Source organism: Rhagoletis pomonella, unplaced genomic scaffold (genome assembly GCF_013731165.1).
Source record: "Rhagoletis pomonella isolate Grant_MI unplaced genomic scaffold, Rhpom_1.0 Rhpom_scaffold_00013, whole genome shotgun sequence".
Lineage (NCBI taxonomy): Eukaryota > Metazoa > Arthropoda > Insecta > Diptera > Tephritidae > Rhagoletis > Rhagoletis pomonella.
The window spans coordinates 13,250,347-13,263,525 of NW_023458567.1; the positions used below are offsets into that span (position 1 = coordinate 13,250,347).

The 13,179-nt window shown below is 33.9% G+C and overlaps 1 protein-coding gene across 1 annotated transcript in view; it reads right to left on the minus strand.

Moving 5' to 3' along the window:
- Window positions 1-2,254: 2,254 nt before the first annotated feature.
- LOC118748834 (multivesicular body subunit 12A) overlaps window positions 2,255-13,179 on the minus strand; it is a gene marked incomplete in the record, with an annotated part of 22,971 nt that continues 12,046 nt past the window's right edge. The window contains 6 exon segments of the mRNA XM_036483537.1: window positions 2,255-2,433; window positions 3,198-3,410; window positions 3,484-3,697; window positions 3,777-3,971; window positions 10,615-10,773; window positions 12,921-13,179. Of these exon segments, the coding sequence (XP_036339430.1) occupies window positions 2,314-2,433; window positions 3,198-3,410; window positions 3,484-3,697; window positions 3,777-3,971; window positions 10,615-10,773; window positions 12,921-13,093 (1,074 nt within the window).

Consider the following 13,179-nt stretch of genomic DNA (forward strand, 5'->3'; position numbering starts at 1 on the left):
CCATTTAAATTTAGTGCGAAATCTCTTGCCAAAAAAAAACCCTATAATTTGTTCTTAAATATTCATCTGAATATCTTCTCGGATAGACAAGCGGCCATTGAGGTACCCTCTTCTACCTCTGTTAGATCTCAACTAGTGGAAGACTGTAGGAGAGAGCTGGTCTATATCTCTGATTAACACGAAATTACCCTAATATGGTTCAGTAACAAGTAACAATAACCGAAATTTATCATTCGAAGGCTAATCAGAGGTGGAACCGTACAGGATCATACAGGATCGTACCCGGCAGTTCTGGGTGTCCTACGACCCACTTAGACCAAAGCTCTCTTAGGAATGAGCAAAGAAGATACATACTAACTTACTGCAGTGTGCACAGGGCTCTGGTCCATTAGGAAAATATTTTTAATTGCATATTTTACTTGTTCATAGCGCACATATTTGAATTTTGGGTGCATATACTATGTATGTATATGCGCATATTTTAGATTTTTTAGCGCAAGAGATTCCGAGCCCTAGTTATGAGCAGGGAACGGATTTTATGGAAATTGTCTTTTTTTGCTAAAGAGATAGAGTGTATTCGATTAAGAACGTCCACGATTTAGCTTTCGCTGATTCCATATGCACACATTTGATGCCTTTTTTTTTGCCTAAGATATTTGCCTTTTTGTTCCTACTATACCTTTAAAAAGTGATTTCAGCGAGGAAAAAGCCCTTACTCCTGATAATATAAAAGTTTCAAACGTTCCGTTAAATTGAGTAAAAAATTAATTCGATTTTCGGAATCAGCAAGCAATTCTATATAGGAATGGATATGTAGAACAATCCGTTGAACATTTTGCCTGTAAAACAGTGTTATTTTTAAGTTTTTGTCTTTTTTAATGCCTTCTTTTGCCTTTTTTGCTATTTCTAGTGCCGTTCCTGCCTATTTCGCTATTTTATTTTGCCTTTTCCAGTCTATTTCGTTATTTTATTTTGACTTTTTTTATAGGGTTTTAGGTACTAAAAATCCGTTCCCTGGTTATTAGCAAAAAGGATTGTGTTCATCTAACACACAATTTTGTGCAGGCTATGCTCTCTCATACAAAGTATCACTGCCGCATTTATTTAAGGAATGAAAAAATAACTTAACAGCTGCAGATTAATTTTACGGCAATATTAGTTTTTAATTTTATTTATCAGTATGTATTTATGTATGTAGTATGTATTTTTATTTTTTAAGTTGTGTGTACATGTTCACTAATATAAACTTCTAATGAATATGCCAATATATAATACTTTTACAATTAACAACTAGCCTAGTTATACGCCAGTATGTTTATATGCATATAAATAATTATTCGTATGCCCGATTGGAGAATAATTACTATTTTTGTATATAATAAACTATATTAAATTAACACACGTATATTTATATTTTTTGTATAATGTGGTGGTAAATACATTTTTTTTTTGTAATATAGAAAATCAAATTCTATGCAATTACTGATTTTTAATATACGTGTACATATTTACGGCGAATTATAATAAATTTTTTTATATGATTTTTACTTTGTTATGACAAAAATTTATCACAATAATTGGTGTACATTGAATTGGTGAGTGTGAAAAAGGCTGGGACGAGTTATAATTAAAGTTTTAATTTAGGTAAAATTAATTTAATATAAAAAGTGTTTAAAAAGATATTAGGATTAGGAGAAATAAAATTTGCTAGAAACAGGTGGAAGGCACGAAGATGTAGAAAAGTTATAGATGGAAAAGTCTTTTAATGCATTTATTTTGCTAAACTAAAGAATTATGTAAAATTAAGTATATAATTTAGAATTTAAAAACAAATGCGACTCGATAGCCGAACAAGTAAGCGCTAATTTCGTTTTGCAGTGTAGTAAATACAGTAAAAATGAATGCAAGAAATGTTGTATGCGTTTGAAAAGTACGCTTTTCTTACGTTTTAAGTGTTTTTTTTAAGTGCAGATAAACTCGCTACAGTTACGCTAAATTGCGTCTGTGCATTCGAGTGTTCCAGCTTCTTTACTTTTCGTTTTTTCTTTGTGTTAATTAATTCTTAATTTTTATTGCTATTAGTTTTAATTTAATTGATTTTTCAATTTAATTGTTTTTATTAAATTTCTCACTTTGTTTTTGCGAGCGCATTTAACAATTTTTTAATTTCTTTTAGTGATAAAACATTTTCGAAATTCTTTAGTCAATTCTTAACATTGTTTATAACAGCTAATTTTAAAACATATGCATCTAATAATTTTTGTTTATGTTTTATTGTTTCTTAATATATGCTTGCAGAAAGTGTTGTTTTGTTTATTTAAAGAATGGATTTTTCGATGCCGATGATTTCATAGTGCAAAGTATTTGTCGCTCTAATTGAAAATCATAATCGAGTCCCTTAAGCACGTCTGCGATTTGTGGCAGTGTAGGTAACTGGAAAAATGAAAAGTGGATATACATATGTATTTAAATTAGTTTTATTCTATACTTCATGAAAGATTGCATACATATGTATGTACAGTGGTGGCCAAAAATGGATGAATGGTGTTTCGTTTTTAATATTTACAATGTTTTTCAAGCTAACATGTTTTTGATATTTTTCTAAGTAAAATAATACTATTAAAAATCAATGCGGGTTTTAGTCGCTCAATCCTTGCACTTATTTACTAGAATTTTATAAGCTTGTTAACTGCATACCCAAAAAATTGCTAAAAATTCTGATTTAAAAGCTCAAAATTTAGATAAAAATTTGTGGAATTTTTCTAAGGTCTATATAAAGTTTGTAAGTGTGATTTATACAGTTTTTGTTAAAGCATGAACGACATTTTTTATAAAAAAAATATCAACAAAATTTTAGCTTGAAAAACAATGTAAATATTAAAAACGAAAACCCATTAATCCATTTTTGTACGCAACTGTATGTATATTATATGGAGGGGGCTTGAGTAAAGTTCACTTTAGGGTTTTGTAAAAAGAAAGAACAACCAACATTTTTTGCCGTAAATTTTCGACCCAAAAAACAAAAACTTTGCCAACTTTTGATGCTTTCAAAAGAACAGTTGACAAATGAAAATTTGCTGTCATTCTCACTTCGTCTAAGAACGCGAAGCGAACCCACTCAAGCCCCCAATATACTATATTTCTTAACCACATTATCCAAAAATTTTGCAAAAATCCTAATAAAAATGTTCACTCACATCATTGTCGGTGACACGCTTCAGCGTTGGATTTATTATGAATGGCACACCCTCTACTTCAGAGTAGGCACCCAAAGTGCCTACACTATGTCCTGAAGTGTTTGTGGCCGTATTGGCTGTGAAGGGTGGACGCGGTGCAGGTCGCTGCGGTGACTTGATTTGATATGAAGCCTGTATTTCTTCGTAGTCATGGTCACTGGGCACAGGTGGTAGCTAAAATTTGCAAAACAAAAGTAAAAAAAAATAATAACTTCTTAGTGCCTATGTAATAATATAATACACCTACTGGCTGCTTGGGTGGCCCACCATTCCAGTTGGTTGCGCCACCACCACCGCTCAAATTTAAACGATTCAACGCCTTCTCCACCTCACTGCTGCCATTGCTGATGTTGCCTGCGCTGCCGCCGTTTAGTAAGTGTGACGCGACACCTGGTACCGGTGGCGGTGAACGTATGGGTATGGCACCGGTTTTGTAACAAATCAATACGCCATTTATATCACTGCACAAAAGTGAAAAGTAGATTTAGTGGAAAGGAAAATGATATTTTCGAAATATGTATTTATTATTTGTTTGTTTACCCAGCTAATTTGAAGCCCTCAGGTGCTACTTTTAATTTTGAGCACAGAATTATGTCGGTGACGGCTTGTGTGACATTGCCGCGCTTGGTAAGTTTATAGGAAATTTGTCGCTTGCGCCACGCCTTTTGTTCTGTGTCGGCGGTACGCGAGAGCAGCGAAAATTCTTTGGGAGGTTGTGTTTTCTCGGGTATAACTCTGGAAATACATAAATGCAAGGTAATTATGTACTAGTCTTTTTTTTAGAGGTTATGGATTTGAAATGCAAATTTGAAGTAATGCAAATTTAAGAAATATATTTTTGAATAGTTTTTACGGAATTTAGTTAAGAAATAGGCAGGCGAAAAAGAAATAGTTTTGCCTAAATCAAACTGAAATTATAATATTTTTTCAGTTTTGGTTTTCATTTACATTTCTGCACGCGATATAATTACTATAGATGCTGTTGAGGTTATGGTTGAGTTTAGTGTTGAGGTTATGTAGGTAAATAATTGGATTTACTTGCAATTTCGCTAAGTACTGAGGTGAGAAATGGACTTTTGGTAGATTAAAATGAAAGTGTGACATCTTTACGAAACTCTAGGTTCAGAAATATCTAAATTTTTTACAAATAGTTCGAAGGAAACTTCTAAAAATATGAATTTTAAACTTAGCTGATTTAAAATGACGTAGGACTTGTCGAAAATGCATTTTGGCATGAATTTGGAATTTTTAAAACGTTAATTTGTAAAAAAAAATCTGTAAAAATCTTTGATTGGCCATTGAATAGTTTTTTCTTAAAATGAAAAAAGTTATACAAAAACTGATACACTAGTGTAGAATACACCTATTGGGAACTAATTTAAGTAGAAAAAGATTAAGGTAAATAACTAAAGTAAAGTTAAGAAAACATTTCTTCATATGCTAATTGATGTCCGTTACACATTTTAAATATTCATTAGATGCATTCGAAGCAAATATTTGCTTTTTTCCCACTGTCAACAAACCGGCTATAAGCTATGAATCACCGAATAAATTTGCGTAAACATCGATGTACATATAGTCACCTGAAATGCAAAAATACGTAACAAACAACATTGTTGAAATGCAGAAAGTCATAACTATTAAAAATATCAAAATTCACTTTTTTATTTATATGATGGATTTTATCGAATTACAACTCCCCACATCATTTTATGAAGAAAGAAATTAAAATATTAGTCACGACTTTTCTATTTCAGTTACGATGTTGATACGTCTTTTTGCATTTCAGGTGACGATATTTATTAGTCTGTTCGACAAGCTGATAATTATTGCAAATAATCACAAATTATCAGGTAGCAAAGTAGGGGAAATCGAGGAATTTGCCAGCACAAAGTTATCTGTTTGCAATTTATGAAATTTATTTTGATGATTTTTAAGTTTAAGTAACTTGCAGTTCTAGCAAATGTTTTCCAGCAAAAACTAACAGCTTCCCCTCAAAATGAAATGTCACTTTGCTCTCTAAATTTCCCCTACTTTGCAAGTTTTTAGTACGCGAACGCAAAAAGCTGATAGTTTTTGATAACTTTCAATAACAGGTACGGGAACGCAACTTATATGAGGTGCTTGCACTTGTAGTCAAAAGTCAAAAGTCGGATTATTATCAAGAAGTGATAATTCTTGAAAATTTACATTTGGCAGAAATGTTTAGAATTTAAACTTTTTATGTTGGATTTTCGGTTGTTGATAAGGAGCAAAAAATGTATTTTAATATTTAAGTACATAGGTTAATTGTTTGAAAATTTAAAATAATAGAAACACGGTTGAGTTGTATAAATAAGTAGGTTTATTTCGAGCGAATTATTTTACACGACTTAATTAATATTTTCAATGACAATAGATAAACATTCATACATGTTTTTCGACTATAAATTTGCTAGCTCAACTGAAAAAAAAACATTTAAATTAAATAATTAGTACAAATACTTCTTTACTGCTACTCATCTATTTTTGACAGGTGTGCACCCATTTTTATACAAGTACATACATACATACATCCGTATGTACATTCCAAATTCCATACAATTATTTGTGAGTAGGTATGTATGTATGTTTTTCATTTAACCTTCTAATTATTAACTGCATCTCCCACATTAAATAATCGCTCCGCATTATGCAATATTGCTTTGATTACATAACTTAGCTGTGCAACAGTAATTGTGTCGTAGGTTCTTTGAACTCTACACCAGCAGCCCAGCCCGCCCAAGTTGCGTTGATTTGAGATTGTTGTACTGTTTTTTTTTTTGGCCTCCACCTTTGCGCTGTTATGTCGTCGTTAAATGTAAAATCCCAACATCATTCACTTGTGAATTAAATACAATTACTTTGAAATCGTAGATGACTCAATACGCTTGATGAATGATTGATGTTGGTGTTAATTCGTGAAATTCCTAATGCTAATTCGTTAGAAACACGGATTTTTATTTGTATAAATTTAGCGAAACAACATGAAGAAAAAAATGTCGCATATACCCATGAATTTGCCGTTTTTTTGGCGTTAAATAGTTGTGGAAAAAATAATTTTGTCGCTCTTGTATTTTTTTTTTTAGATATAAGGTGTTTTGCTTTATATAAAGTTCGCGAAGCACCCCTCCAAACTCAAAGACAAAAGACTAGCCTTTATTTCCAAATTTGCCGTTTTTTGCCGTTCCAAGATAAACTTAAAAAAAAAATTAAAATTTTGTTTGCAATTTTTTTTTTCAATGTTCAATAATTTTTAGAAGAAAAGAATAATAATAACATAGAAAACCCAAAGCGGTTGCTTTATGTACCACTTTCAAATTTCAACAAACAGTAATAAATCAAAAATAGTTTTAGCGCACAAAACAAGCCGAACGGCAAATTATATAAAAAAAAATTAATTGGTTTTATTATTTTTAACCAATTTTTAAACCGCTTTCCAAGTCCCTATCGATCGTGATCACGAAATTCTTCCGCAAATTCGAAATTCGTGAGAATGGTATCACTGATTTCGAGTTATTTTATTGTGATTTATTATATCTTGATTTAGAATTATTAATACAAAACATAAAAACAAACAAAAATCAAAGGCAGCACGAACTACGAATGCGTCGGAATTGCTAATAGCATTTCTCCAGAATTCGTGACGGGAGATATTTTTACGACGGGACTTCACTCGGAATCTGTGATAGGCCTGTGTTTTTATTATTTTTAACCAATTTTTAAGCCGCTCTCCAAGTCACTAATTTTTTTAAATAAGGCTATTTAAACCAAAAAAATAGGGACTTAGAAAGCGGTTTAAAATATGGTTAAAAATAATAAAAACAATTAATTTTTTTGTTGCACAATTTGCCGTTTGGCTTCTTTTTTACACTAAAACTGGTTTTGATTTTGTCGTAAAATTTTTTTTTTTGTTTAAACCGTCTTCTTAAAAAAAAAATATAAGGACTTGGAAAGCGGTTTAAAAATTGGTTAAAAATAATAAAAGCATTTTTTTTTTGCATAATTTGCCGTTTGGCTTGTTTTGTGCACTAAAGCTGTTTTCGATTTTGTCCAAGAGCAATAAAATCAACGCTTCTTCATCGTACAGTTTCATAAGTAAAGTAACTCTTCTTCTTATCGTTTTTTCTGGCAGGCTGTAGGTGTGTTTTTGGTTAGTGTATTGGTATTTTTGGTTCAATTTGTTAGTGTATTTTGAATAAATTGTAATAGAAATGGAAGAAATTGTAATAGAAATGAAAGAAATTGTAAAAGATAAGAGCAAATGCCAAAAACAGGTGATCTCAGCTGTAGGCATTTTTTTGGCAATCAGCTGATAGTGTTTTTATTTAGGAAGGATGGCTTTTTTACTCTGTTAAAACATCTGCTACTTTAAAATTTGTATTGTACATACATACATATGTATGCATATTCATATTATGTACATACATACGTACATCTGTACGCACTTTATTATTGTTTATTGTTCATTTCTTATATTTATTTGTTATTGAATTGTTATCTGTGTATATTTGTACTACACTGTACACTTAATAAATACAACATATTTTTTCCTACCATTCATTGTTTGCTTATTAAAGCTGCGACATACATTGATAAATTAAACAATGAGACGTGGTTTTACAAGCACGAGGATCGATTTAAAAATACCTACATAGCAAATAATTAAACATATATAATTTTCTAATGATTCTGATTAACTTCTTTTTGGTTGTTTGGGTTTCCGACAGGGTAAGAGTATGATGTATTGTGGAACGATCTTCCGTCATCCCTTGTCAAATTTCTCTTTTTATTAACCATATTCGGTGAGTCTAACAATTTACTAGAGTACAGTACAAGCAACTCTACACGCGAGTTAGTTTCTAAATAATGCCTCGCGCACACAGCGAGAAGGCAAGGTGATGAGGTTAAGAGTTGAACGGGTCAGCAAGCTGATAAGTACTGAGCTCAGCTAATAAGCTATTTTCAAGCGAGCAACTTTAACTGTAACTAATAATGGGCACTTTTCGAACGTTCCTCGTACAATTGAATGCAGACATAAACGTATTATTTGTTTAAATTGGTAGTGCTATTATTTTGTTGTATACATAGTAAACATTGTTATTTATTTAGTCAACTTTTTTTAGATTTAACCAGTTGACTTTTTTCAATGTATTTATGTACAATATATGAAGAAAAACCGCAATTATGCAGAATGAATAATAATAAAATTGCACGCAGCTGTAATTGAGGGAGCTTTTAGAAAGCAAAATATAATTTAATTTATAATCAAACAATAGGGGTGTGCGTGATTCTGTCATTATTAAAGGTTTTATAATGGAATATTTGTCTAATGCTGAGAATTAAAATCTGGCTCGAATTTTACTCATGGCGCACCATTGGATTATATATAGTACATATTATGTACATACGCTTTTGGCGAAGGCCTTCTATTATTTGGGATGAGTTTTTTAGGCGCAGCTTTTAAATTTTTTGAGCGTTTTGTGTCTGACTTAGTGCCTTCCAGAGTCAAATACAAATTGCCGAGATCATCACGTGCACTTGACAACTGCCCCGAATTCCCGGCTCCAGCTTAACGATTGTGGGATTTTAAATGCTCTAACAATTTTTTCTGTCGGTTTTTCGTTATCAGAGCAGCATTCACCGGCCAAAATTAAGGGGATAACAGCCTCAGAGTACCTTGGAGTTGAGAACTTATTATTGTTGTTGTTATTGTAGCGGCTACAACAACCTCGCCCAGTTCGGCTAGTCACTCAGTCGTTGTCGTCAAGCTCAACTAATGGGAGACCGAAGAAGCGTGCTGCTTCTATAGGGTCCGTCCGTAGAAACAGAGGCGTCAGTTGAGTGGGGTTTAGTGGACATGCGAAGAGATGTTTCGAGTCGTGTGGTGTCTCTCCGCATGCCGGGCACACATTTTGCACCTCTACATCCAGTTTGACCAGGTACGAGTTCAACAGGCTGCAGTAGCCGGAGCTACGGGCTACTGTGGTCCGAGTCTCCCGGGGCAGACGAAGCTCAGACGAAGAACGGCATTTACAGTTCTGGAGTTTACGTAACTTGAGACCGACTCCCTGTGAATGCCGCTCAGGGCCTGTCGATATGCTAACGGGTCGAGAGGCTGCTTTATGAGAACTTATTGTCTAACTTTTCGCTGCACAACGATGAATCCCAGTTGCTGTTAGACTTTGAGAGTTTTTGTTAGGCAGATAGTTCATATACGACGCTCTTTTTGATATAACTTATCTCAAGATTGCCACAGAAGCTAATTTTAAATTTGACATTTCTTATAATAGCCACAGAAAGCTGTGCATCATCAAATCACAAAGGAAACATTTGAAGTTTCCCAAAAAGCTTTCTGTTTCCAGTTTGTAAATACTTTGTTCACTTTGGAAAGCACCTTTCAGCGATATTGTTCAAAGTCTAATTTAAAATAGCAAACAACTGAAAAGCAGAACGCTTTTAAATTGACATAATTAGCTATTCACATAGATTGAGCTTTTATAACACGCGTAAATATATTTAAGCATGTAAAGCGAATCAATTAGTCAAGGTCTCAATGAGTCATTTGCATATTGAACTGGACTAACGATTACCAATTGTATACATAATTTCACTGTTGCATGCGCTATTGGCACATTTCGAGAGCTCACCAAACCAAAGGGGGTATTTTTAGAACACACTAAGCAGAAAAAATTGCACCTGCATTGCGAGGGAATCGAACGGAATACCACAGAAAGTGCAGCAATTGATTATACTCGTATTGCGGATGGCGAACAGAAACTAGCAGAGCGGAAAATTCGAGCGTAAATGAAATGAAAATAAATAGTTCTACAGTTGAATATACATACGTACGTATCGTTACCTTGATATAGAAAGGTGTTATCTAAAATTTTAATTTCTTTACGAAGTAATGAGTCCTTTTGCTGCGAATTTCTTTTAAAGGCTGTTTTTATTTAAGAGTGTAACTAATTTTATGCCGTAGTAGACATTTTTAAAATCCAATAGGTGCTTAGTGAGTTATCGGCAGACTTTTATACAATACTGGATTTGAATAGAAAATGAGTTAGGGCATTTCTATATTGAGGTAACGATATGTACATACATACGTATAAATAAATTAATTTTGCAAAGAATTTGCACACCAATATCGAAAATTTCCACACTCGTTCGCTGCTCAACCATTCACCCAACTAAAGTACATATCCGCCTATCTAGAAAAACAAAAACACGATTAATTAAATGATTATAAACTATGCATACACACACACATGCATATAATGTAAATTATTTACTCCTAGATACACAAAGATATACTTGCAAGAATATTTAGACAAACTTAAGTATTTTTTCCATTACTTACTTGAGCGTCTCCACTACGTACTCGGGCAAGCCCTCAGTCTTCGATAAGCATAAATAGCGTGTGGTTTGGCGGCCAAAGAGTATATTATTTTCACGCCATAAATCGGCATCGGCATCTTGATCGTATGTACGATGTACGGGTGTGAAATTCTTTGGGCATCTAGAAAATAATGAAGACAATTTTAGAATAAGCTGCAAATAGGCAATAGAAATAGGAAGCGGTTGGTAGAAATAAAAGTAAAAACTCATGTTGCGACAGCGCTGCAGTTGAAGCGTGACGAAAAAAACGCCACACGCAAGCGCGAGCTGCTCGAGTTAAAGCGCTAGAACTCACTTCTTGGTTAAGAAAAAAAAAAATGCATGGGGGCAAGCAAGTTGGTCGGCACAGTGGGCCAAGTACAAAAACTAACGACATTATTTCCTATATAGGATGATGATCTTCCTTCAAGCTACATATTTATCAGTTTTCAGATATGTTTATTGGCTAAGGAATTTGACGGATCAAAGGCCTCAGAGATACAACTTATACTCAGACCGTTTTGAAGATAGATATGTGCTCCGACAGGATCACTGATCTGTAAAGCCTTGAAGTGAGTCGTTTATTAATATAGATATACTCATTCCACTGCTTAGTCTCATATTAATACAGGAATGCTCCTCAGTTTTTCGATTAGGAGCTTAGAATCCGAAAGGATCTGATGCTACAATTGGTAGGGAAAAAGGCGAGACCCGACATGATCATCGTTTCTCGAAAGCCCAGGAATTAGTACCAGACTTGAAGAACCGGTGAGAGAGGCAAACATTTTGACCAGCAGACAAGAGAGTTGTATCTTTCCAAAGCGACTTGTCGATTACAAAGAAACTCCGTATCGGACGAACAGAATTGAAAATACATACTTCTTTCGATGGGCTCTCTTTCAGCTTACTTAATATCTTCATAGCAGCCAACCTTATATCATCGATCATCGTGACGGAGCCACCAGATTCATCCAACGTGGGAAACATAATCATCCCCGATCATCTTTACCATCTCCAAAATATACATAAGTAGCTCCATTAAATTAATTTCATATAAAACGAAAACCCATTGTTCATTCAAACTGAATTCCCATATGTACATATCTACGTACATTCATAAATTAATTCATTCAATTTGCATTGTTAATTTAATCATTCCCTTGATTATAAAGTCACTCGCACTATATTAAAGTTAGAACGTAAATTGTAAATCTTAAGGTAAATAAAATCTCGAATTGGAATCATTAAAACCAACCATACATTTTAAAACCTTTACAGAAATCGGTTAACGTTGTCCAAAGTTATGCGGTAACACACATATGTACATACATAAAAAAAACATTTCGATGAATTTATAACCTCCTCCTTTTTTTGAAATCGGTGAAAAGGAAGACAAAAACCATGCAAGATCAAAAAAATTCGATGTATCCAGCTCTTACACATTCAATTGCAGCAGGTTTGAGAATCAGGCGAAGGAATGGTTGCAAGCCAGATAGATTCTGCATAAGTCAGAGTTAAACCTGTTACAATGTCTACATCGTAACTTTACCGAAGTGATGCGGATCCCACGAGACATCCGTACGACAAACACCAGGACCTCAGGATATTTTTTAAAAGGTCCTGGAAAATAGAAAAATTTAATTTTTTATTTGAGTTTTATTGTTTACTTTAATTTTTATGCATATTCTAATGTGTTGTACATTTCCACCACATCCAAAAAAATGTACTTCGCCCATACAAGATTTCCGACCCACAGTGCACTGCGTCCATCCAACGCACGTAATATGTACATATGTAAGTTTGTACGCATATAGCATGACATTTACACCAAAGTGAAGGGGGCCATTTATACAACTATCTAATACTTATGCAGGGAATTTCAAGAAAAATTCATGCATGCGGAAGCATTGTGGGCTAATTTTGCGACCGCAAGCAAGAGTGCCAATCGACGAAGCAACAATAAGAACGTCCTACCCAAGCAGCCGAGACAACAGCAACAATAATAGCATTAACCGCTGCTTGTGAGGCCAAGAACTTACGGGAATCGGCCCAAACAGCAGCAGCCACTTTCTTAGGCAACCATCAGCTACTTTTATTAGCAAAGCAACTGACTAATGGCGGCACTTCTGCAAGTGTAATTTTCGTTTTGAGAATTGCCGTAAGCACCCTATGCTCGGACGCAGCTGTGTCGTATATTTATATATGTATGTACTGAGATATGTATCTCACATGCAATCTTATTTACGAATGTTTATATACGATTTTTGCTGTCTATAAGTTTCTACATACTTTTCATAATCCTCAACAATTTGCAACGATGTTATGGGCCGATTGTCGGGCAAAAAACTCATTATGGAATTGATGACATTCTTTTGTGTAGATAGTGCGCCGACTGCATTGACGGCGGTGGGTGATGTAGTCACCCCGATACCACTCTGTATATGCTTGCTGGCTTTATTCATGTTTCTGTTACCGCTGTGGCTGTTGAAATAGGTAGTGAGCAGTTGGCGGCTTGGTGGAAGAGGTAGAAGAATTGCGCCGCTGCCCT